This window comes from Eretmochelys imbricata, chromosome 9 (assembly GCF_965152235.1).
Source record: "Eretmochelys imbricata isolate rEreImb1 chromosome 9, rEreImb1.hap1, whole genome shotgun sequence".
Taxonomy (NCBI): Eukaryota; Metazoa; Chordata; order Testudines; family Cheloniidae; genus Eretmochelys; species Eretmochelys imbricata.
This window is the reverse complement of record NC_135580.1, coordinates 48750296-48776836: the sequence shown is the minus strand read 5'-3', so window position 1 is coordinate 48776836 and position 26541 is coordinate 48750296. Positions and strand designations below refer to the sequence as shown.

General features: G+C 44.2%; 1 protein-coding gene across 3 annotated transcripts in view; it reads left to right on the top strand.

The window, feature by feature from the left end:
* PPP2R3A (protein phosphatase 2 regulatory subunit B''alpha) overlaps window positions 1–26541 on the top strand; it is a 140800-nt gene that overhangs the window by 22508 nt on the left and 91751 nt on the right. For 2 of the 3 annotated variants that reach the window (XM_077825646.1, XM_077825644.1), the window contains exon 2: window positions 13595–16204. In XM_077825646.1, the coding sequence (XP_077681772.1) occupies window positions 14192–16204 (2013 nt within the window). In that variant the 5' untranslated portion in view covers window positions 13595–14191. Of the gene's footprint in view, window positions 1–13594; window positions 16205–26541 lie in introns of those variants that run through there. The other variant, XM_077825647.1, reaches the window with a different exon arrangement.

Genomic DNA, 26541 nt, shown 5'->3' with positions numbered 1-26541 from the left:
TTATGTGAATAGAGCTGCCAGTGTGTTTTATAGAATAACCTTTTATATCGTTAATATCCACAACTATTTTTTCCCTTCAAAAGTGATTCATGCCTTGTTGCAGATAGAAAAGATATAAAGCTTTATTCTGTAATCACACAAGAAGCCCTATTCATTCACATTTTATGCTGCAAAACTAACCCTTTATCTTCTGGGTCGGAGTTGATTGCATGGCAGCCATTATCCAAAGTCTGTCTTAGTACGTCTGAACTGTGGGTTGTGATAGGGGCACAATTAGAACAAAACTTCAGGCTTGAAAGAGTGAAATAAGTATGTTTCTTCTGGGAGTGCTCAATCTTTCCAGTGTTAATATTCATATATAGTGGGTGTTAGTCACCAGCCTCTAATCACAAGAAGAGCCTGTTCAAGCTAAGTTGGAGACCAGATTCCCAGATCTGATAATAGAAAGACTCCCCTTTTAGGCCTCATATTGATTAGGATTTAAAGTGTGATGTTCGATCATGTTCGCTAGCTCAGTCTAACACATTCTAAAACTGTAGTCATGACAAGGCAAGCTGTAGTGTAGCACAGTGGTTCTCAACCAGGGGGACACATACCCCTGGGGGTACGCAGAGGTCTTCCATGGGGTACATCAACTCGTCTAGATATTTGTCTAGTTTTACAACAGGCTACAGAAAAAGCACTAGCAAAGTCAGTACAAACTAAAGTTTCATACAAACAATGACATGTATATAGAGCAGTATAAACTATACACTGAAATGTAAGTACAATATTTCTATTCCAATTGATGTATTTTATAATTACATAGTAAAAATGAGAAAGTAAGCAATTTTTCAGTAACAGTGTGCTGTGACACTTTTGCACTTTTATGTCTGATTTTTGTAAGCAAGTAGTTTTTAAGTGAGGTGAAACTTGGGGGTACACAAGACAAATCAGACTCCTGAAAGAGGTACAGTAGTCTGGAAAAGTTGAGAGCCACTGGTGTAGCATATACTAAGTAGCAAAGTTAAAGCCAAGGGGCATGGGGAGGTGGGCAGTGGCAGCAGTGAGGAAAGGACTTTCTGCAGTAACTTTAAAAGTTACTTATTTTTGTCATTGGTGGCAAGCCCCAAGTACTCCTTTACTTGACAATTCTTGAAGAGTCTAGCACATTTTCAGATGCAGTAAAATAAGTAAATAGTAAGAATTAGTAACTGGCAAGGTGCAGCATGTTAGTACAATTAAAAAGATGTCAGGAATTCTTTGATATGGCAGCAAAGGAGGCAATGTGCTTTTGGGCTTCCTGAGCAGAGACGTCCTATCATGGAATCAGGAGGCAATAATCTTCCTCTTATCAGCTCTAATGAATCTGTATCTGGACTGTGTTGATTCCTGAACATGTTAGTACCAGAAAGATATTGACAATTTGGAAAGAGTTCAGAGAAAAGCAACAAACAGGGCTAGGGGGAACTGGCTTATATTGAAACAAAAAGAGCGTTGGAATAAGTACGTCGCGCAGGGGTGTGGAAAATTCCTCTCGGGGCGGTGGAGTATCTACTCTGATGGGAGAAGCTCTCCCGTGGGCATAGGTAGTGTCTTTGCTGCAGAGTTGTAAATGTAGACAAGCCCTCAGGATGGACGTAATCATCCTTTAGTACTGATGAGAAGCGCAGTAAGGAAAGTAACTGAAATACTTCCCTGATTGATTGTATTTTCTAAATGGACAACCTACCCTAATTCTCAATTACTGAGTCTTCAATCATTGATATATTTTGCTTTCCACAACCAACACTTTGTACAACTTTTCATGAGTGAAGTACCCAAATACTTGGATGCTAATATCTAAACTATATTCTTAAATTTATTCACCTAAATTTGGGTTATTGCTGATTATGTACCATATGACTTTTAAAAACAAACTTTGTATTTGATGATAATCCAAGCACTATACCCAGATGTACAGACATTCTTTTCTCAACCTGTGTATTATATAATTTTAACATTAGCTTTAATAAATTTTTTAAATTGGATGGCTGTAAACAGTGAGGATGCGGAACAGCTATTTAGGTTGGTACCAGGCCATAATTTGGGACAAGAGGGGTAAAATTGAAAAGATAAAATTTAGGCTGAATATTAGGAAAAATGTGTTGACACTAAGCTGCCTTAGAATGTGGACTAGTATTTCTAGGGCAGTGGTGGAAGCTCCATTGCTTGGGACATTTAAAATTAGATTGGAAGGGGACCGAATGTGTTACCAGTGGGGGAACACACACGAGGAGAGTTAACTCTCAGAAGCCAGATCAAAAAAGAAGAATAGTCACTATCCTAGGATGTGCTCCTAAGTGCTAGTTTTGGCTCCACTGCAATCCACAGAATTCCACCAAACCATATAGGCACTGGAACTGACTCAGCACCGGGATTGTCAGCGTAGCAGTTCCCTCGGTGCCTTTGTTTTTGCTTTGGGGCATGCACGTGTTTCTCTAGGTGTCTATCTCTGCCTACGCCCCAGGGTGATTCACAAAGCTGGGGGAGATAGGCATTCGTCTGCCTAACTCGTGGGTGGGGACCAAGTTGGTTGGGAGCTCAGAAGCCATCTACTGGCTCAGATCCCCTTCAGAATCTGGCGGCTAGAGGAGCTGGTGGTGGTGCCAGTGCCAACCTTATAACATTTAGCCAGTGATTAGAGTACTCACCTGGGATGTGGGAGACCCTGGTTCAATCCCCCCTCCTTGTCTGAGGGGTAGGAAGGATTTGAACATGAGTTTCCCACCTCTCAGACAAGGCTCTAACCACTGAGCTATGGGATATTCTTAGGTGGGGCTCCCTCAGTTTCTCCTGTTGAAGCTGTTCTGCTGTGGAGAAATAATTAAATAATTACTTGGGAAGGGGACTGGACCCAGGGTCTCCCACATCCCAGGTGTGTCCCCTAAACACTGGACTGCCAAGCCATTCTCTCTCGCTCTGTTCTGGCCCAATAGCTAAGTATTATTCACAGTGGAACAAAAGCAGCAGGAGAGACTAAGGGAGCCCCCCCTCCCCCAAATCAAGCTATCCCATAGCTGTGTGGTTAGAGCACTCTTCCGAGAGGTGCAGGAGACCCCTGTTAAAATTCTCCCCCCGCTTCTGCCTGAGGAATTGAACCTGAGTCTCCCATGTCCCAGGCCAGTGTGCTAACCACAGGGCTAAAAGGTATAAAGTGGGTGCTGCCACTTCCTCCTCCGCTAGCAGTTTTGCATGATGTGAGGCAGGCACCTAACTCGTTCCTTCAAGAAACGTGTTGGGCGTCCAAGTCAGCCGACTCCAGGAGAGGGTTCCCGGTTGTGAGTTGCAAGCAGAGAGAAGCACCTCCAGGGCCCAGACTTAGGAGCCTACCTCATTAGCTTAGGTGACTCTCTGCCTATTGTGCTGGCTTTTTGAATGTGGATTGCATTCTAAGGCTCCTATGTTTCCCCTTTCATTGCATAGGGAGCCCAGGGACCTAACCCCGGCTTTGTGGATCATAGTGTTGTTCCTGGAATTTTCTAGCTGCCTAAAAGTTAGGTGTTGCAATGCCCTATTCAAGAGAGAATCCCAGGCATGGAGCATGTCTGTCCCACAGAGAGACAGAGGGAGAGGAGAACTGGCTACTAACTTCCTTTTTGCAGCACGTGCTGGGAATGGAAAGAGTTTTGGGCCCTATATAGCATAGCCAGTCCCACCTCTGTCAGTGCTGGAGACGACATGCAACCCCAAGGACCAGAGATACTTAGACCTGGTGGAGACATACAAGTATGTGTTTTCCTTTGGAAAAAAAGTCGTAATTCTTAAAAAGATGACTTTAGAGACTTTGCTCACTGTGGCCCAGCTTCAGCAAAGCACTGAAACATATGCATCAATGGCACTGAATCCCATGCTTAACATTCAGAGCTTTGCTGAATTGGGGAATTGCATTCTGTGTAATTTGGAGTGTTTCTGTTGGTGTGGAAAGCACCCTGAGGTTTCAAAAATGACTAATCTTTATCCCAGGGCATCCTAAATCATTGCTGTGACTGATGATACACCCCATACCTGTGAGCATCCCCCTAAGTGCCCCTCCCAAGCCCCTGGGAACTTGGGGGCCATTGCCAGATGGCATAGATTATAGCAGCCGAGGACGGGTATAGAATTGGCACCAGAACAGGGAAGCTGCATCTGACTCCTTTGCAGCCCTGCCCAGCTGTGCCTGGCAGTTAGTAGGTACAGGATGGAATGTTCAGCAGACAGGTGCCTACATGTTACAGACACTGACATTACAAGGTGGGTGGTTTGGAGATGTGGATTTCAAGTGTGTAATCATTGTGATGTTTTACACAGTCCTGAGAATGAATATCAACAGTGTCCCAACCACACATTCATAGAAGTGTAGGGCTGGAAGGGACCTGAAGAGGTCATCTGGTTCACCCCCCTACACTGAACAGGACAGAATATACATAGACCATCCCTGACAGCTGTTTGTCTGAACTGTCCTTGAAAACTTCCATGGCAAACTTCCATGGGGGGGGCGGGGGGAACGGATAGCTCAGTGGTTTGAGCATTGGCCTGCTAAACCCAGGATTGTGAGTTCAATCCTTGAGGGGGCCATTGGGGATTGGTCCTGCTTTGAGCAGGGGGTTGGACTAGATGACCTCCTGAGGTCCCTTCCAACCCTGATATTCTATGATTCTATGAAACAACAATGTTGTTTCTAGTAATTTTATTAAATGGTGTGAATTTGATGATTGCACATATTTAACAACCCAGGCATGCCTATCAAATATTAATATTCAAAATAATTGGATAGATATGCTGGGTTGGGGTTTTTTTGGGGGTAGGTGAATGTACTTTGTCTAAGTATTGAATAAATGGTAACAATATCTAAATAAAAATTTGTCCTCTGTTTGGCTGATTGGGGCTTTCATTTTTCCATAACAACCACTTTCCATATTTTTGAACCATCCTTCTAGAGCTGGACTATTTTACTTTTTCTAGTGAGAGGCTATTGGGAGTCTTGCAGCTACTAGCAGACAAGAGATTAATGATACATTTCCTATTGAGTGACCTTTTCTACTAGGAAGCCCTAGGACTATTACCAAAGGATCATTTGGTAATAATTATTCCAATATTTTGTGATATTTGGCTACAAATTGCACCCCAGTATTCTTTAATGACTGGATATGTTCATATATGCATAAAATTTGCTCTTTCACTGCAATTTCTCCAACATTAATCACCATTCAATCTAGATATATACTTTAACCTGACTGGTGTGAGGTACCACTGAAGGTGTAGTGTACAGAAACTTTATATTATTGTACTACAGACTGAAATTGCTGGTCTTGGTCCAGATCAAACCCTGTGTTGGGGTAACTTGTCTATCCAGGTTCTTTTTTCGAGTGTCAAATAGGCCCTTTTTTTTCCAAGGAAAGTTGTCTGTAAAGATTGATATAAATCTAGTTATTTTTTTGTTTCTTAATTAACCAGACACCGTTGCTTCTGTTAAAGTTAGCTTTTCCAGACAGTTGAAAAACATAATCTCTGATTTGAAAGTATTGGTACCAGGAAGAGTAGGCCAGTTAAAGTCTGTTTTGATCTTTAAATAAGTTAGAAAAGTTTCTTTGATGAATAGCTGGCTAGCCATGTGTATTCCATGGCTTTCAACTCTTTAAACTCTCTGGTTCATGATTTAGGTTGAGGTCTGGATTGTTTGCAAAAGTTGTCATTGGTGGGGAAAGTAACTTATTTTATTTTTAGTACTATCCCAAAGACATAGAGTAGCCTTCGCTAAAGAATATATATAAATTTCTGGAGGGTGTAATTGTTTTTTATTAATCCATGGTAGCCTAGCAGTGTTTACACTGCCACAATTTTCGGTTCACTAAAGACCCAGTGAAAGCAGCAGAATCCTGTGGCACCTTATAGACTAACAGATGTATTGGAGCATAAGCTTTTGTGGGTGAATACCCACTTCTTGACACTTTGCCACTTTCACAGATCCAGACTAACACGGCTACCTCTCTGGTAAAGACCCAGTGTTGGGCTGGGTTAGAGCACTCCCAATCCACTACGGCTTTGAGCTGGCCGGCTTGATAGAACCATAAAATATTTGGAACAGCTAGTCCACCCTGTTTAGTGGGTCTTAACAAAGTATGTGCACTCACTCTTGGGTCTTCTCTTATTCCATATATCGTAAATTCTAACATCGTCATCTGTATTCCTGCTAGGGCTTTATCTGGGAAAATTACAGGAAGATTTTGAAACAAGAAAGATATCCTTGGCAAAATGTTCATTATGACTGTGGCTATTCTTCCCAACCAAGAAATTGCATACTTCCCCTGGCACTCTAGATCTCTTGATGTTTCTGAAATAATGGTTTGGCATTTAAATAACACAGCTTTTCTATGTTGTTTGAGTTTGGAATTCCTAGGTATGCTGTAGGATTTGTTACCCATTTGTACCCAAATGTTTTCTGAAGGAATGACTTCTCAAAGGCTGGCAAATTTATAGCTAGCATTTGGATTTGGCTTAATTTACTTTAAATCCAGATGCTTTCCCAAAGCCATGGATATTTTCAGATACTAATTTTAGGGAAATATTTGGTTTAGATAAAAAGAGTGTTACATTACCTGCATATAAAGCTATTTTCTGATGTGTTCCTGCAAGTCTTATTCCTGTTTTGGATTAATTGTTCCTCATCCTCTGTGCGAAAAGCTCCAGGGCCAGTGCAAAAAGTAAAGGAGCCAATGGACATCCCTGCCTAGTCCCGCTGTGTAATTCAAACAGAGGAGATGTAACCCCATTCAGTGACACAGCTGCTTTTGGACTGGTATAGAGATCAGTTGTCCATTTAAGGAACTTGGGGTCAATGTCTGTATGGAACAGGACTTGAAACAAAAAGTTCCACTCTATTCTATCAAAAGCTTTCTCTGCATCAAGTGATAAAAAAAATTGATCTTTTTTTTTTAATATGGAATTATGGATGATTTCAAGTACTCTCCAAATATTGGCTGACATTTGTCTAGTCTTAAGGAATGCAGTTTGATCTGAGTTTATATAAACTGAATATATGGACTGCAATCCATACTAGTATTTTTGTAAAAATCTTTGTCACGAGTCTGCAGTGATATGGGTCTATAAGAGCTGCGTATGGTAAGATCTTTTCCAGTTTTAGGGAGAACAGCCACAGTAGCTGGAAAGCCATCGGGGTCCTGGAGTTTTACTACTTTTCATGTTTGCTATTGCCCCTAGGATTTCTTCTTCTCTTGTTTCTTTATCTAAAGTTTCTTTTTCAGTTTTGCTTATATTTGACAAGCCTGCTACTGCCAGATATTTTTGAATAATTTCAGAGCTTGGAGTAGCTGAGGTATAGAGGTTTTTATAATAAGGACAAAGGAGCAAAAGTATATAACTGTCCTTTCCTGATTGTTTTTAATTGGTGGAATAATACATTGCTCTTGAATCTCCTTGAACTTTTCAGCCACCATCTTATCACACTGATTTCCTTTTTCATAAAATATCTGCTTTGAATACCTAAGGGCCTTTTCTGGGGCATATGTCAGTGGTACTCAACCAAGGATACACAGAGGTCTTCCGGGGGTATATCAAGTCATCTAGATATTTGTGTAGTTTTACAACAGGCTACATAAAAAGCACTAGTGAAGTCAAATTATGAAACTAAAATTTTATACAGACAAAATGAGAAAGTAAGCAGTTTTTCAGTAACAGTGTGCTTGATACTTTTGTGTTTTTATGTCTGATTTTGTAAGCAAGTAGTTTTTAAGTGAGGTGAAACTTGGGGTACGCAAGATAAATCAGACTCCTGAATGGAGTACAGTAGTCTGGAAAGGTTGAGAACCACTGGGATATGTCATCAATATATTCAGTTTTCCCCTAATATTAGTTAATTGTTTATATACTTCTTTTGAACCTGAGTTTTTATGAATGTCTTGTAATCTTTTTATCTCCTGTTCTAGTTCTGTTTTGTCTTCTTTAGCACTCTCTTTTTTCTGAGAGCCTCTACTTATCAGCTGGCCCCTCAATACCACTTTACCTGCCTCTTTGTTTATTGTCTGTATAATTTATTTGAAAGTACTGAATCATAGAATTATAGAATATCAGGGTTGGAAGGGACCTCAGGAGGTCATCTAGTCCAACCCCCTGCTCAAAGCAGGACCAATCCCCAATTAAATCATCCCAGCTAGGGCTTTGTCAAGCCTGACCTTAAAAACTTCTAAGGAAGGAGATTCCACCACCTCCCTAGGTAACGCATTCCAGTGTTTCACAATGTCCTCTTTAATTGCTTTGTCTTGAACAAGCAGCCAGTTCATTTTCCAAACAAGTGATCTTTTGGACCCATCTCAGCTATCAAATATTACTACCAAATATTAGATCTATTGTAGTATGTTAACTGATGGGGGGGGGTGAATAAAATGTGTAATCCGATTCCCCTGGGTGCATTTCTGTCCAGCAATCTGAGAAAGTGAATTGTTGTCACAGAGAAGTCAATACTGTACCTGCTTCCCTGTCCACCTTGGGTTTTTAATTCTGATCTGTCCCAGTAAGGACTTGGTATACAACTAAAGTCTTCTCCGAGTATAATTGTCCTTTCCTCAAAGCGTTGCTGTATTTTAAAGAAGCCCTTAAAGTTTTTTGCTTTTGGTTGGATGATACATTGAGTCCATTGTTGTTATAACCCAGCAATTGTGCCCTTCAGTAAAATAAACCATTCCTCCTTATCCTTAAATTGATCTTTAATCTGAAAAGGTATGTGTTAAGCAAATATTATGACCACTCCTCTTTTCTTTTCTTTGGCTGAAGCAAAAAATGTCTGCTGAAACCAATTACCTTTCATGTCCATAATTTGCCTCTCCTGAAAATGAGTTTCTTGAAATAAATAATCTGAGAGTGAGGGTTTTAAAGTTCTGTCACAGCTTTGTTCCTTATAATGACATTATTTAGTCCTTTGATGTTCAAATATATTACTTTAAAAGGAAAAACCATTCAGAATAACTATTTAGCTTATTGAAAAACTTGAAATTATTGTGATTCTTTAGCTGTTTGATGGCATGAACTCTTGTGTGGCCAATGTCTCTCTTGTTTCTAATTGTGTTATATTCACAGTTGTGTGCCTGAATATGGCTTGGTTTCCGTTTGTGAATTTCCCTACCTATTTCTTGTAATAATTCCTCCTTTGCCTACCCTGTTCCCTCCCTTCCCCTGAACTCCCCTTAGTTTAAATAAAAAAACTAAAACACCAACATAGCATATAAACCAGTTATAACAGTATAAGAATTGCCATAGTGGGTCAGAGCAATGGTCCATCTAACTCAGTATCGTGTCTGCAATAGGAATGACAAAGTAGGTTGCACTGGTGAGGGAGTGGCACTGTATGTGAAAGAAAGCATAGAGTAAAATGTAGTAAAAATCTTAAATGAATCAGACTGTACCATAGAATCTCTATGGATAGAAATTCCATGCTTCAATAATAAGAGTATAGTTGCAGGCATATAATGCCTCTACCTGACTAGGATGGTGACAGTAACTGTGAAATGCTCAGGGAGATTAGAGAGGTTACAAAAAGAGAAAATGCAGTAATAATGGGGATTTCAACTATCCCCTTATTGACTGGGTCATCTCAGGACAGGATGCAGAGATGAAATTTCTAGACACCATTAATGACTGCTTCTTGGAGCAGCCAGTCCTGGAACCCACAAAGGGAGAGGCAATTCTTGATTTAGTCCTAAGTGGCGCACCGGATGTGTTACAAATGGTGAATATAGCTGAACCGCTTGGTAACAGCAACCATAATGTAATTAAATTGGCGTTTTCCCTTCTCAAGGATGTTCAAAGAAACCCACCCCAGTAGCATTTAACTTCAAAAAGAAAAACTAGACAAAAATGAAGAAGCTGGTTAAATGGAAATTAAAAAGAACAGTTACAAGGGTGAAAAGTCTGTAAGCTGCATGGAAATTATTAAAAATCCACCATAATAGAGGCTCAAACTAAACGTATACCACAAATTAAAAGAAACAAACATTAAGAGCACCAAAAAAGTGCCACCATGGCTAAACATCAGAATAAAAGAGGAGGTTAGCAGCAAAAAGGCATCGTTTAAAAAATGGAAGTCAAATCCTGCAGGGGAAAATAGAAAGGAGCATAAACTCTGGCAAGTCAAGTGTAAAAGTATAATTAGGCAGGGGAAGGATAGCTCAGTGGTTTGAGCATTGGCCTGCTAAACCTAGGGTTGTGAGCTCAATCCTTGAGGGGGCCATTTAGGGATCTGGCCTAAAAATTGGTGATTGGTCCTGCTCTGAGCAGGGGGTTGGATTAGATGACCTCCTGAGGTCCCTTCTAACCCTGATATTCTATGATTCTATGAAATTAGCTTTTTCCACTCAAGAAAGAGATCTTGGAGTCATTGTGGATAGTTCTCTGAAAACATCCACTCAACCTACAGCACCAGTCAAAAAACAAACAATGTTAGGGAACTAATAGGAAAGGGATAGCTAATGACAGAGAATATCATAATGCCACAATATAAATCCATGGTACACCCACACCTTGAATACTGCGTATAGTTCTGGTCATGCCAGCTCTGAAAAGGTACATTAGAATTGGAAAAGGTACAGAGAAAGGCAACAAAAATTATTAGGAATATGGACAGCTTTCATATGAGGAGAGAGTAAAAAGAGTGGGACTTTTCAATTTATAAAAGAGATGACTAAGGAGGGATATGATAGAGATCTATAAAATCAAGAATGGTGTGGAGAAAGTGAATAAGGAAGTGTTTTTACCCTTTCCAATTATATAAGAACCAGGGGTCACCCAATGAAATTAATAAGCAGCAGATTGTAAATGAACATAAGGAAGTACTTCTTCACACAACGCAGTCAGCCTGCCTGAAGCTGTGCCTGTATGACAGGGGATGGATCACTCATTAATTGCCCTGTTCTATTAATTTCTTCTGAAAAAGCTGGCACTGGCCACTGTTGGAAGACAGGATAACAGGCTATTGGTCTGTTTCAGCATGGCTACGCTTATGTAACATTTTGTTTTTGACCTCTGCTGTGCATTCAGTTGAAGTTTTCAGAGAATTATCCACAATGACTCCAAGATTGTTCTTGTGTGGTAACAGTTAATTTAGAACCCATCATTAGATATGTGTAGTTGGGACTATTTTTTCCAATGTGCATCACTTTGCGCTCCTCAGTGTTGAATTTCATCTGCCATTTTGTCATCCAGTCATGTAGTTTCTTGAGGTCCCCCTGTAACTCTTTGCAGTCACCTTTGGACTTGACTATCTTGAGTAATTTTGCATCATCTGCATACTTTGTTTACTTTTCACCATTGGGCAAATTGACCATTTATTCCTACCCTTTGTTTCCTATCTTTTAACCAGTTACTGATCCATGAGAGGACCTTCGGTGTTAGTACATGACTGCTTAGTTTCCTTAAGAGCCTTTGGTCCAAAAATGATTAGTATGATTTGCTGAATCCCAACCCCCCATACTCTTCCTGTGAACACTTTCACTGCTTCTCTTGCAATCCAGAGGTGGTGCATTGTCTGCCTATGGGATTTTAACCCTCATCCTTCAGGACAGATTATTGTCTGATCACTTGAGTTACATGGGGAGGATTTACACACAATCCCTAATGGCTCCTCCCCATCCTATATAACATAGCTACTATTCAGCTGTTAATTCTTGGTGACCTGCAAGAAGTCCCTTCTGGTTAATCTTTAGGTTATTCCTCAGGTATCAGAGTTCTCTTTTTCAGCTTCAATTCTGTCATTGCTAGTGCGGTCTCTAGTGTCATTTGTTTTTTCTTTTCCTTCACTGTCTGCCAAGACTTTTTCAGAAGCTTATTTTTGGTTACTACCTCTGGAGTAATATCCTCTGGTATGGCTGAGCTTTGGATTTCTGACAAGAGTGTATTTTTTCCTCAGTTTAAGTCTCTTACTACATAATACTGATTTTGGAAGCTGAATTAGAGTTTAAATGGCAATCCCCATCTGGAGCAGATATCTGCCCCCCCTGAGGGCTGCTGTAATTTCTCACAACTCTCTTCTCTTTATTAAGGTTAGGGCAGAGAGTTCGTGGAAAAATTGCAGTTAGTGGCCTTTGAGTGTGAGCTCTGAATGTTCTATGGTTTTTTTCATAGTGATATTTTTCTGCTGATAATCATGGAATTTCAGAATGAGATCTCTGGGTCCATCTCAATGCCCAGGCGGAGGAACAATGCCCTCTGTGCTCTCTCTACATTTACCTCTCCCAGAGAGCTCAGATTTAACAACTCCACAACTAAAGTTTTTCCTCCTTCAGCACTTTCAGGCAGCACATTAATTCTGAGATGGTTCTATCTTGCTCTGTTTTTTTTTCATCCAATTTAAGCTTCATCTCTCACTCTCTAGTCCAGGGGTGGGCAAACTTTTTGGCCTGAGGGCCACATCAGGGAATAGAAATTGTATGGCAGGCCATGAATGTTCACAAAATTGGGGTTGCAGTGCAGGAGGAAGTGAGGTCTCTGGCTGGGGGTGTGGGCTCTGGGGTGGGGTTGGGGATCAGGAGTTTGAGGTGTAGGAGGGTGCTTTGGGCTGGGACTGGGAGCTTCGGACGGTGGGAGGGAGATCAGGTCTGGGACAGGGGTGTGGGAAGGGGTGCAGCTTCCGGTTAGGGGTGTGGGCTCTGGGGTGGGGCTGGGGATGAGAGGTTTGGAGTACAGGAGGGTGCTCCGGGTTGGGATCAAGGGGTTTGGAGAGTGGGAGGGGGATCAGGGCTGGGGCAGGGGGTTGGGGGTGCTGGCTCCGAGTGGCCCTTACCTCAGGTGGCTCCCGGAAGCAGTGGAATGTCCCTTCTCCGGCTCCTACGCGGAGGCGTGTCCAGGCGGCTCTGCACACTGCCCCACCCACAGGCACCACCCCTGCAGCTCCCACTGGAGCGCTTAGGAGCCGGAGCGGGGCCAAACTGCGTGGTGCAGCCCCCGACCCAGCACCCCAGTTAGAGTCTGAAAGGGGTCTCCAGATTGTGAACCACAAACACTCTTCTTAGTAAGAAGTAACTCTCTTTTTTTTTTTTAAGAATCCATTCTTTGCAGCTCTGATTTTGGGGGCTGGGGGGAGTTTAGTATGTTTAGGGGTCAATGGAGGCAGATTACTTTGCCTCAGAGCTCAGGCAGCCATGTTACTGCAGCCCCCTGCTGGTCTTCAGAATATATTTGACTTTACTTATGTGATCACAGTGTGCAATCTGGGCAGTGTGCAGTGTTGGTCTTCCTCTCCCACCCTAACACCCATCCTCATTCTCAGAAATGGTCAAAACATTTATGCTAAATTTTAAGAAAAAACAATCTCCTTGAGCAGCCCAGAGGAAGTAATTTTGGAATGTTACAAGGAGCTGAGAAAGAGTCTCTAGAATGGAAATGCATGGGCAGCCTTATTTTAAACATAGGCAGGCATTTCAACTGCATTACCATGTTTGGCCCACTGATTCTCATGGTGCCATTGCCCAATACAAGGTCATGTACTGGGAATTAGATCTGGTGTCTTACGTTTGGTACAGTATTAGTTAAGGTTACATATTCTCTCTAGTAATGATATTGACTCTTGTATTTGTTTTTATTGCAGGTGTCTCTCTTACCAGTTGGCAGAAACAGATTATTCCAGCTTGCTGTGGATTCCTCATTGTTATGTTGCAGCTGATTAGTATCTGCCTTTTTCAGCACAGAGCATCCCTCTCTAACACCCCAAGCCTGAAGAAGGAGAACAAATATAAGGGAAAAAACAGTTGTTTTGTCATTTCTTTAGTCTGGGAGCTAGTATGTGTTCTATAATGTCTCTTACTGAACCTGCCCTGGACTATGAGAAGGGAAGCAATGGATGCTGTTTTTGTGGTCAACAAAGTAATCTCTGCTTGGAGTACAATTTTAAGCAATGTTATATAATCAAACCTTGTATGTGCTGCTAATCAAACATATAAGTCAAACCTTATATGTGCTGCAGTGGCAGTTGCACCTTTACTGCAGATACTGCCCCAGAGCTCGCCAGGATTATAGACTTTACAGTTCAGAGTTTTCTCTGTAGTTAAAAATTATTTTCTTAATTAATGGGATGAGACTGAAATAGGAATGTTTTCATTAAACCCAGCCTGGGTTTGAAGAGGCGGTTGGACCTTCTGAGTTTGTGGTGAATTTCAGAGCCTCGCTGCTAAGGGGAATTCATGCTATGGCAGCAACCTATCAGCTTGTAGTCACTACTGTGAACTGTTACAGCAGTGTCGTGATAGACTGTCACTTTCAGCACACTGTGCATTACTGCACTGGAACCTGTCAGGTGTTCAAGCAAGGAGTTGCGTGCATAGTGGCCCACCACAGTATTTGTGCAGAGCTACTTCGAGTCCCTGCATCTAATGTCAGAGGTGCAGATCTAGACCAGAGACTTCCAACCCCTGAAAATGGGCTAACTTTGGCTGGGAATGAAGACTATCAGCAGATCCTCCCAAGTAATCCAAGGCTCAAAAAGGGATCTTCAGTGCAAGCCACCTGCAGTCTAAAAGATATCACTGGGGAAGCTATAAATCTTGCCAGTGGTAAAATAAAGGAATTCTCCTTTGAAAGGCTCAGAAACTCTTCCAGCCATGTGACCTACAGAAAAGGAAGGAAAGTGAGGTCAGAATCATTCAGCAGACGGTCACTTGATTTTGATTTGATTTATGGACACTTCAGCAATGATGAGAACTGCCCTCCCTTTGGCTTGTTGCAGACTCCCTCAGCTGGGGAGAAATGGCAGGAGAGCTGCAATTCTTCAGAGGGAAATGTGAATACTGCCACTTCCCTCTCCACCCAGGCCTTCTCTGAAGAGAGCTTTATCACCCAGATTTTGGAAAAGCACAAGCTGGACAGCTCTTCTGGTGGAGATATTAAAGTGTGTTTGGACATTCTGCTCAAATGCTCTGAGGACCTGAAAAAATGTACAGATATCATCAAGCACTGCATCAAAAAGAAATCTTCAGGTGATATCAGTGGGGGAAATGATAATGACGCCCTGGCCAGTTCTGAGATGATCTATAGGAATTTGATGACTAGGTTTTCTTCCTACCTGAAAAAGCTCCCCATTGAACTAAAGCAGCCCAGTCACGTGGAACTCAGTGACTTGGCAGAACTGGTTACTAGTTTGCATGGGTTGCAGCAGGCTCCCTTTTCCCCAATATTTGGCAATGAGCAACCTCCTAGGTATGAGGATATTGTGCATTTGCCATCCGCCATAAAAAGACCCTCTCTTACTGTAGAACTGCAAGATGGCCAGCATGAGATTGGCACAACTAGCCCGCCAAAACCTATCCAAACTAACAGTGGGGGCTTTACCTCAGACTCCTTGCACAGTGGCACCCAGCAGAACAACTCAAGAACTGTAAAAAATGCTTCTACTGTACCTCAGTTACTAACTGTAAGCCCTTCCAATTGTGTGTCTTCCATAGAAATGCTATACATTGAAGAGGAGTCAGATGGGGAGATAGTACTAGGCAAGGAAAAGAGGGCAGAACATAAAGGTAGCTGGGAGAGTTTAGAGAGCAGTCAACAGAAAACTGGAAGCCCAGATCTTACTGTAGTCCTTAAAGAGGCACCTGCCAGAGTTCATGCTGAAGCTGTTGCCCAGACCTCTGAGAAAATCACCTTTATAGAACCAGTCTCAGATTCTCTTATGAGTGATTCCAGGGCTAGCACTTCTTCAGGAGAACAAAGAGAATCAAGGGAAAACAACCAGGATGAGATAGATAAGCTGCTGTTGGACTTGGAGCACTTTTCACAGAAAATGGAGAGCGCGTTGAAGGAGCCCACCGTGAAGGAGAACGATCCTGGATGTCTGAAGGACTTTGGCCAAGAGGGTGGGAAGGTCCTACCACTAGCTCTTGAAACCAAAAATAAAGTCTGTTTATTTCCTGACAAAAACTCTACTTCCCCTTTGTCAAAGACCGTGGAAACCAATGGCCACAAAATGGAGGAAGACGACAAAGCCCTTCTACTACGTATCCTGGAAAGTATCGAGGATTTTGCCCAGGAACTGGTGGAATGCCACATGGGCAAAGGAAGTTTATCCAAAGAGAAGGAAATGATGCAAATTCTTCAGGAAACCTTAACCACTCCGTCACAGTCCTTCCCAGCTGTACAGAGAAGTATGGGTGCTACTACCAAAGACACTGTCCCCACATTGATTCAGCAGGCCCCAGAGGTGATCAAGGTAAGACATCAAAGCCTATGGTTGAATAATGAGTGAAAGGGACACTGGAAATTATGAACAACATGTGAGTGTTGAATGAATTGTGTGTACTAACGTGAAAGGACATATCTGATTTACTGAATACGATGTGGACATGGATTGAACAGTGGCTTTTAAAAAAAATAAATGTATTGCAGTTTTAATCTGAGATCATCTCTTCCTTGCTGCAGGAAGAGCCTTTCTCCTTGATGGTTGTTCTGGGGTTGGTTCTGCTTGCAGTGTCCTGTAAGTGGGCCCTTTATACCCGCGGGCTAAGGAAAGGAAACTTCATTGCTCAACAGGTTACCCATGGAAACAAGAAATGAGCACCTACAAAACCTTGCCCTGGGCCTGGATGAGCCAGAGTAGCCTCCCTTACTAGTTCTGAGTGCTGGTGTGTCCCTTGCCTCAATTCAAAGCCCACAGGCCTGCCTTACCCTGCTTTTCTCTATTCCCCTGGAGCAGGAGAACCAGCACCACCACCACCCCTGGAAAAGGGGGCAGAAGCTGGCGAGAGGCAGTTTCTTTTACTCTCTCTTCCAAGCATGAGGAGCCAGCGTGGAGTCTGGCATTTTTTGCAGTGGGGGTTCGGGAGCAGGGAATCCAACACACTGGTAGCCAGTTTCACTGTGCTGTGCTGTGCTGTGCTGTGAAGCCAAGTGTGGATCTGCCCAGGAGATGGTGATGGCTTGGAACCTGTTGGGAGAGAAGGAGGGGCCTCAGTTGCTTGAACAAGCTTTGTGGCCTTGCCTTTGCATTAGGGTTGAATTTTCAAAAGCGCCCAGGATACACAGGCAGGGCCAGACTTTCCAGAGTCCGGCTCCCATTTAGGCACCCAAGTAAGGGCCAGGTTTCCAGTAGTGCCAATGGGAGCTTATGAACAGCTTTTTTTTTTTTTTTAAGAAAAGCTCTGCACCCAAATTGACCCCCAAGGCTCTGTGCCTTTTTTTTTTTTAATAGCATGTAGCTATCTGCGGGGGTGCTGACAGGGGCAGGGAGCTCTTCTGGCTCTGGCTGTGAGTGCTGAAATCTTTTTTAGACCTCAGACCCGCCATCTGTTTTTTTTTTTTTTTTTCATATTTTTTCAGGCAGCTCCGCTAATAGCGGGCTACAAGCAGAACCTTGTCTGGTATCACTAGCAAGGGAGAGATACTCCTTCCTGCAAGAGAGAGAAGAATCAGTCAGGGCCCAAACTCTCTGAAATAAATGTTGGTCTTACCCTTGTTTGTTTTATTTACAATGCAAGGGCAGTGGAAAGAATCTAGTTGCTCTTCAATTATGAATTTCAAACAAAATCTTTATTGCTCCTTGCTGATGTGTACAGAGATGGCAACAACTTTTTTGTTTGTTTGTTTGAAGGAAAATTTTCTGGTGTTTTTTGTTTTGTTTTTTTCCAGCCTGAGGAATGTGTGTCCTGGACTTCCCTCTTTTCATGGGGGACTGTGGCAGTCTTTGGAAAGCTGGAACGCGGCTGTTGCCAGAGTCTAAAACCTGAGCCACTGCTCTCTCCGCTCCCAGTCAGGGTGAACATGCCACATCCTCATTTGAGCCTGGGAGAGCCGAAGAATTAGTTTCACCCTTCAAGGATGTCACCTTCCTATTTTCCAAAGACTTCTGAAGTCCTCCAGGAAAAAAAAGGATGTCAGGACTTGGTATTGCAGAAACAGAAAGCGCAATGCTAAAACATGGATGCTGTGTTTCTACATCATGACGAGAGCAGTAAACAACACAATTTTGTGGTTGTTGCTTTGGAGTTGTCCTGTCATACATGGTGATATTTTAACTAACTATGGGGAGGCAGTAAATGTTGCAACCCCAGTTTCCGTAATAGAGCTCTATTTTAGCCCCTCCCCCGCATGACTTTGGTTTGGAACATTTTGTTTAGCTGACAATTGCCAGGTTTCATCTGAAGACAAAGGAGACTGTTTCAGGGAAGCCCTTGTTGTACTAAGTGAGGCAACTGTAAAATGTGGATAACCATGTTTACTCACTTCTCTAAAGTGCTTTGAGATCTTCAGATGAAAAAGCGCTAGGTAACTGCAAAGCTAAGAACCACATCTTTCCGATGGGGTGACTGGCACCGCAAGGTTTAGTGAATTGGCTGGGAGGCACTGTGGCTATGGAGCCAAGCACTTTATTAGGTTGTGGCTATGGAGCCAAGCACCTTATTAGGTTGTGGCTATGGAGCCGAGCGCTTTTTACCCATAATCTGAGTTAAAACAGGGTGTGCCCACTTGCAGCTGGCCAGTTTAGTAACAGTATCTCCGGAACATATGTATCTTTTCAGATATCCATTGAACAAAGCTTGGACTCCATAGGAACCCTTATTCACTTGCTTAGCCCTACTCCCTCCTTTTACTGAATAGTCTGGAAACCAATCTACCCCACTTCTGTAAGACTTTAAAAACTGCCTTCACTTACCTACACAAATTCAGAACTGAAAGATGTAAACAATGAACAAAACCCCTCAAGTGCTGAGAAATTCCAAAAACTCCAATCGCTTTGTACCAGACCCTCTGCTGGCGTGAACTAGTGTAGCTTCATTGAATTCTATGCTGGTTAATGCCAGCTGAAGAGCTGGCCACTTGTTTAAGAAAACAGTTAAGGTTACAGTATTTAAAAACAAGGAAATGAACAGTTAAGAGCTTCATCAGTCTTACTCTGTGTATGTAACAAACGCACATTATACTTATTATAGGCAGGGCTGGTATCATTCAGTCTTATTAAGTCTGCACAACACTTCCCATTATAAAACCCTGTTTTCAATTTGACTTATAACTTTGCCAAATGTTAACTGTTTTGGCTGAAATGTTCTGTGCGGGATGTCTGCCTTAGCTTGAATGTTTTAGGAAAATTTCAGCTCAAATGGTTCATCTGTTTCCGAGAATGAGGTTAGGGACAAATACATATTTTACAATGTTAAAAAAATTCTGACATTTTCTTTGCAAAGTTCTTGTGCCCCTATGCAGGGCCGGCTCTAGGCACCAGCAAAACAAGCAGGTGCTTGGGGCGGCACATTTCTAGGGGCAGCATTCTGGCACTGACCATGCCGCACCAGAAATGTGCCCCCAGCTCGCCTCCGCTCCGCCTCCACCTGCTCCCCTGAGTGCACCGCCACCGCTCCGCTTCTCCCCCCTCCCTCCCTCCCAGGCTTTTTCGCGCGGCAAGCCTGGGAGGGAGGAGACGCTGAGCAGCAGCACGCTGGGGGGAGGTGGCAGTGGTGGAGCGGAGGTGAGCTGGGGCGGGAAGCGGTTCCTCTACTCCCCTCCCCCGTTACTTCCTGCGCTCCCCTCCACTCCGCCGCCTCCTCCCCTGAACATGCTGCCTCTCCCTCGCCTGAGCAGCGGCGTGTTGAGGGGACCAGGCGGAGCGGAGGTGAGCTAGGGCAGGGGATTGCGGTGGGGGAGCTGCAGGAAGCAATGCGGGGGAGAAATGCGGCATGCCTGGGGGAGGAGGCGGGGCCAGGGATTTGGGGAAGGGGTTGGGAAGGGGCAGAGTTGGGGCAGAGCCGGGGGCAACGGGGGGGCATGAAAAAAAGTGGGGGCGGCTAAAAATCCTAGAGCTGGCCCTGCCCCTATGCTCCGGAGTAGGCCCCTGAAAGTTGGCAAGGGATGGCCTTTGAGTTAGGGATGTGCCTTTTGCTAGCCACATTTTGGTGAATTTTCACTAGGATAAGTTATACAACTTTGAAAAATATCAGTTTGCACACGCTCAGCAGAGACTTGTTTGATTTTAAGAGTTAAATCTCTGAAAATTCCATCCTCATGGAGCACAGCTTCTACGTGTGACCAGAGTGTGCATGTGCCATTGCCACAGAATATGCTCCAACCCCAGGCTACAGGGGCAAAGTAGGACTTTCCTGTAATTGGTGCTCCAGGCCAGGATGGGTCCAACAGCAGAACTGGGTCTTAGAGCAGGGAGGCTGTTTCTCCTGTGCTCTCAGTGACATCCCTGCTGGGCTCAGGTAGTGTGGAGGAGCAGCTGCCTGAATTGAATGGAGAGGGGCCAGGAACCAGACCTAGGGGGGCTGAATGGAAGGGTGCATGAAATAGATTGGGACAAGGAGCCTGGGTGGGGATGACTGAGATTGAAGGCTGGTGGAGGGGGAGAGAGGGACACTGGGACTGGAAATTCATGGGGATCCTGGAACTGGCTAGGCAAGGAGACTGGAACAGGGAGCCAGGGAGGGAAATCAGGTGTGGATGTGGGGAATACTGAAATTGGATGAGGAGCTGTGAGGGAGACAGGTCTAGCTAGCTAGGCAAGATGACAGAACCAGTGAAGTGAGGGTAAGGAGGTGGGGAGGGGGAAAGGAGATATCAGACAAGGAGCTGGAGTTGGGGACGAGAACTGGGATTGTCTGGGTAAAGAGACTGGGACAGAGTGCCAATGGCAGATGTGGGGTGCACTGAGATTGGATAAGAAGCCTGGAGAGGGAGATTGAAACTGGGAGCCAGTGGAAATGAGGAATGTCGAGGCAGGGGTTGACTGGAGAATGGGGCAGGAGATAGAGATTGTGGTGTGGTGGGAATGGCTGGGCAAGGAAACTGGGACTGGGATGAGAAACTCAAGAAGTGGAGAGTGGAACTGGCTTGGTGAGGAGAATAGGACTCGGATGAGGAGCTAGAAGTGGGGAAGAGACAGGACTGGAACAGGGAGAGGAAGAGGTTGTAGATGATAGGGCAGAAGAGTGTCTGCCCACTAGAGAATGCTCCCCTCCAGAGCATGAAATGGAACCCAAGGTTCCTGAGTCTGCTGTTACAAATATCTGTGAAGCCCATTGGCAAAGTGTCCTTGGCCTCTCTAATACTGGTCCACATAGAAGGTAACAACCTACTACTGCTATCAGTTACTCCATTAGTTCGGGGTGGCGGGGGGGAATCTAATGGTTGCAACTCTGCTGATGTCCCACGTGGGTGTTAATATGATGTCACATGATGGAATTTTTGTTTTTTCAGTTTGCTTTTTTTAAAACCTACACAATTGCAGAATGTTAAAAGATCATTAAGGTTGCAAAGTCAAGCACTCACAATTAGGTTATACCAGCTTTTTCTTCAAATGATGGTCACTATTGTATTTCACTGAGGGTTATGCATTTGCACCATGCTCCCAGAGTTGGAGAATTTGAAAGTAGTGTCTGTTGGCCCACACATGTGCCCTGCCTCATCTCATGTTCATGTCTGAGGTGAGAAAGGACAAAGCGGACTGACTGCATCTCCAGTTTCTCCTCACCTCCACATGGTCTGGGTCAGAACTTTCAATGTCCTCATTTCTGATGCACTTCTAAAAAAGTTAGTTGTACATAGTCTTATGAGTTTTATAGTAGATTTACCAGTTTTATTATTATTTTAGTTCTGATAGTTAATAGTTTTAGTGCTTGTTTTTAGATAGACTTTAGGGTTTTCACTCCTCCTCCCCCATACCTACTTGCGGGTACTGGACTATGCGAAGGACTCCAGGCTTCAAAGTGTGAGCCTCCTGCTTGCGATTCTTCTTGGTTAGCAACAACCAATAATACTGCCTCTGCTGCCTGGGGGAAGCCCACACTGTGGCCATGTCTAGTATTTGCCAATCCTTCCACCACCGCACCCTAGAAGACCAGGCACTTCACCTCTGGAAGCATCTCATGGAGCTCGCCATGAGACCTCACTTGGACCCAGGCCGGGGAACTCCCCCATACATCGTCCTGATTCAGTGAAGAGCGCACCTCCCACTACCACATCTGACTCCGGTGCCAGCAATACCATCCCCACAGACCCCATGGTGGGGCCTAGTCAAGAGGTAAGGAAGCACACCCATAAGCAGGGACTAAGCAGTGTTTAATTTGTAATGAAAGAGATGCCAGAGGTCAAGCAATTAGGTGCCAGGGCTCAAGCAATTTTTTTTACTTTCATAACTGCGTTGGCAGGCCCAGAGGTGCCAGGGCTATGAACTGCCAAGCCTAGAGGTGCCAGGCTCAACCCTGGCACAAATTAAGCACCAGGACTAAGCCTTCCTCCAAATCAAAGAAGATGGATGCTCCTTCCACCTGCTTGGCCCAAGGGGACGGCGTATGCTCTAAGTCTGATAGGCACGAGAAAAAGACCCATAAGCAATGGGATCCAGTGATTCCAGGCACTGATACATTGGTACCACCATCTGTTGGAGCCCACAAAACATGCGACCCTCCCATACCAGGAAAGACCCCAGCGCTGGTACCAGTACCTGGGAAAGAGAGAGTGCCTCTCACACCAGGGTGATCCAGAACAGTGACTGAGCCTCAGGATGTATTTGCCTTCCAGATCCAGAGTCACCCCCTCCATAGGGTCCCTCCACTTCTAGAGAGATCATATCTCCAAGGCCTCTGATATGGGATCCCTCACCCCCTACACGGATAAGCTACACTCTTCCACCAGCTCCGACGGTACCGCCATTGGAACCAGAATTCACCTTCTCCTCTTCCAATGAATTGGAACTGGAAGAGCCACCTTTATCATACCATTCGTATGCACCATCACGGAGACCATCACATCCCTGGTGACATCTACCCCTCAGTCACCACAGATCCATTGGTACCCCATTCTGTGGGGACTCCCACAACCTCCATCGGATCCAGCTTATTGGCCATATTTGGGACCCTGGACACAATATTATCCCTTGGAATCTGCCCGGGCCATGAGGGAACCATCACCTGCCTCCCCCTTGAGGGTACCCACCGGTAGGCAAGCAGATCCAGTGGTGGAGGAAGAACTTTTTAGCCTGGTCCCAGCAGTTCCACTAGAACTGGCAATATTCCCTTCCTCATCTCCAGTTGAGGAGGTGACTACAGCATCCCCTCCCACACGGGATGATTTCAGACAATTTCAGGAGCTGTTATGGTAAGTTTCGTGGGAAACCCCAAATTTCTTCAGAAGAAATCCAAGACTGCTAGCATAAGCTGCTGGATATTCCTCCACACTTTGGGGTCAGCGAGAATTGTGTTACTAATTAATAAAGCCATTCTGGAGCCTGCCAGGATACTGTGGCACACCCTGCTACATACACAGCTATCCCCAAGGGAGCAGAAATGTTCCTGCCAAAGGTTTTGAGTTTCTTTTTTTCATCCACCTCCAAATTCCCTAATCGTCCAGGCTGTGACAGAATGGGTCAAACAGCAACACCACTGATCTACACTGTTTGATAAAGTTAGGGAAGGTCTGGAGTCACCTTCTACCACGTAAAGTATTTTCATCATCTAGCCTGCAATTCATGATTGTGAATTATCCGGCATTTCAGACAAATATGACTTCCTGAATTACAGTAAATTAGAGGAATTTACGGATAGCCATCCACAGCACAATAGTGCTCATTTTCAGGCACTTATTGAAGAAGGGAAGTTTGTGGTCAGAACGGCCCTCCAATCTGCAGTAGATGCAGCGATACCTCCTTCAGGGCTACAGCCATAGTCATGCACAGGGAGTCTTGGCACCATTCTTCTGGTTTTCCTAGGAAGATACAGAACACTATTGAAGACCTCCCTTTCGACAAATTCCATCTTTTTAACCAGAGGACAGATGAATCACTGCATATGCTAAAGGATTCCAGGGCTACTCTTCGCTCATTGGGCATCTACACTCCTGCCCTGTAATGAACATTCCAGTTCCGGTCATCCCCCTGACACTACAGGTCTTATCAAGTATATTCACAGAGACCTTTTGAGCATCCAAGGAAATGTCAAAAGGCACAGAGGTCTCGCTTTCTGGTGCCCCCCTTGCAGGCTTCAACATCACAGATACAGCCTCCAGCCATGAGGTATTCCTGATGCAAGCCCGAGAGTTGCCAACTACTATGTCTACCACGTCACGATTCCTACTCCCTTTGGGGGTCATTTAGCACTCTTTTCCTACACTTTGAGTGCAATAACAATGGACAGATGGGTGTCAAACATCATTCACCATAACTATACGATCAAATTTGTGACAGTACCCCCTCCAAAACCCCCTCCATGCCCCCCTTCAGGGACCACTCTCATGACAGTATTCTCACCCAAGAGGTGAACTTCTTGTTATAACAGGGAGCAATAGAACGTGTTCCTCTGGAATATCAGGGAACAGGATTCTACTCAACCAACACCCTCATCCCAAGAAGAAAGGTTGGTGGATATCAGTTCTCAATCTCTGGCACCTCAATCATTTATCCACAAACTCAAGTTTTTTACGGTCACGCTGGCAGCCATAATTCCATCCTTAGAGAAAGGCATGTAGTTTATGCCTCTCAGTTTGAAGGGCACTTACTTTCACACCGATATTCATCCTGCCCACAGACATTTCCTGAGATTTACAGTGGGTTCCCAACATTTCCGATAGAGTCCTCCCTTTTGGGTTAGCTGCTGCTCCCAGAGTCTTCACCAAAGTATTTTCTGTCGTAGCAGCCTGTGTCAGGAGTTACAGCATCCTTGTATTTCCATATCTCAACGATTGGCTCCTAGCCATGGGATCCAGACAAGAAGCCCCCACGTCAACCTCAATGTTACTCAACCTCCTTTTCTCTCTCAGAATCAGTGTCAATTTCAGATAATCAATCCTTGACCCCACACAGTCTCAGGACTTCATCAGGGCTTCAACCAGTTTGGTGACAGCATGAGCTTACTTGCCCATAGACAGATTCCACACAATGAGCGGCATCATAACATAATAGTGAACAACTTTCCTGTCCCGCCTTGGCCACATAGCTTCATGTACCTACGTGACCCCATGCCTTTGCTGCCTCCCGACGTGGCTCCAGTCCATTTACTTGCCAAACTGCCACTTCACAGACTTCATGCTGACAGTCTCCACCAAAGTACTGTCATCCCTCCAGTGTTGGACAGACCCACATTGTGTATGTGTGTGGGTTCCCTTTCTTCCCTCCTCCCAGACAAGACAATCATCACTGATGCATCCCTGGTGGGCTGGGGAGCCCACCTGAATAACCTCATGACTCAAGGAATATGGACTCCCTGAGAATTCAGGATGCACATAAACACCCTGGAACTCTGAGTTGTGAGAGAGGTTTGCCAATCCTTTCTTCTCTTTGCACAGTCCCCTCATGTTCTCATCATGTCAGACACTTGTGAAGCAAATAGGTCTCTGGTTGGGGTCCTCCATCTGGCGAACATGTCTTCTATGTCAACAAATGGGAGGAACAAAATGGGCCGCGCTGTGCGCAGAGGTGGTTAATCTCTGGAATTGGTGCATCAATCACTAGATCCTCTTGTCTGCAGCCTATCGTCCCAGGACACATAATGTCATCATGGACTCGCTCAGCAGACATTTTGCGATCGACCATGAACGGGAATTTCACGATTTGGTAGTACATGACATCTTCACCCAGTGAGGGACCCCGACCAGAGACCTGTTCACTTCAAAGATGATCAGCGAATGCATGACATACTGCTAAAGGGGAGACCTCGGTCACCACTCCCAGGGTGACACCCTCCTACTCTTTAACAGCCTCTTGTCAAGTAATTACAATAATATATAAATCTCCCCAGCAATCCATAGGTGATGGGGGAAAAAAAATAAAATGCAATTAGTTTCAGAAAATTAGAATGTAATACATTGTAGAGAAATAGCCCAGAACACTCACGCTCAATGGGACGAAACACCTGGCACCTGAAACCTCTAAGGCTGCGACTGCTAATGGGAATACCAGTGCTGTTAAGGTGTTGTGGCAGTTCACTTGAGTTTGGAACCAGCGTAACTAAGCTGCTGCCCATTTAATCTGTATGGAATGCTTTCCACGTAGGAATTGGGTTGCAGCTGTATCCAGTAACAACAGCTTCATTCATCTACCTCCATCAGGATTGGGCCTCCAGGTTTAGGTGTGAGTGAAAGTTTGTCTGCATTCTGATGGGTAAATAAGAGATCTGTTACATTTGGCATCTCTCAACTCATCCTTTAAGCAGGACCACTTGCAGTGAAGAGTTGTCTCAAAGGATGGAAATGTATTCTGATCTGTTCACTCAGAAAATTTGATGAGCAGGGTTTATTCTGGTGACTGATGTGGGCTTTGCCCTGTAGCTCAGCAGAGCTAATAAGGGGTCTCTCTGCTGCATAGTTCTATTAGTTCCTTTCTGGGTACTGGAAGTAATGTGCTTGACATCTACTATACCTCCAAAGCTGGGAATTCAGATTTGTCAAACTGGGTCCCATTGTCAACTACATTTTTCTGGAATGTCAAAGCAAGAAAAGAAACCTCTTAGATCTTTTATGACCTGTTCACCTGGGCATGAAAAGTAAATGTCTGCCATTCTAAAAAATAGTCAGTGGCTTCCGGATAGCTATGTCCCATTTTTCACACAGGTCTGGGGAATTTCTTTT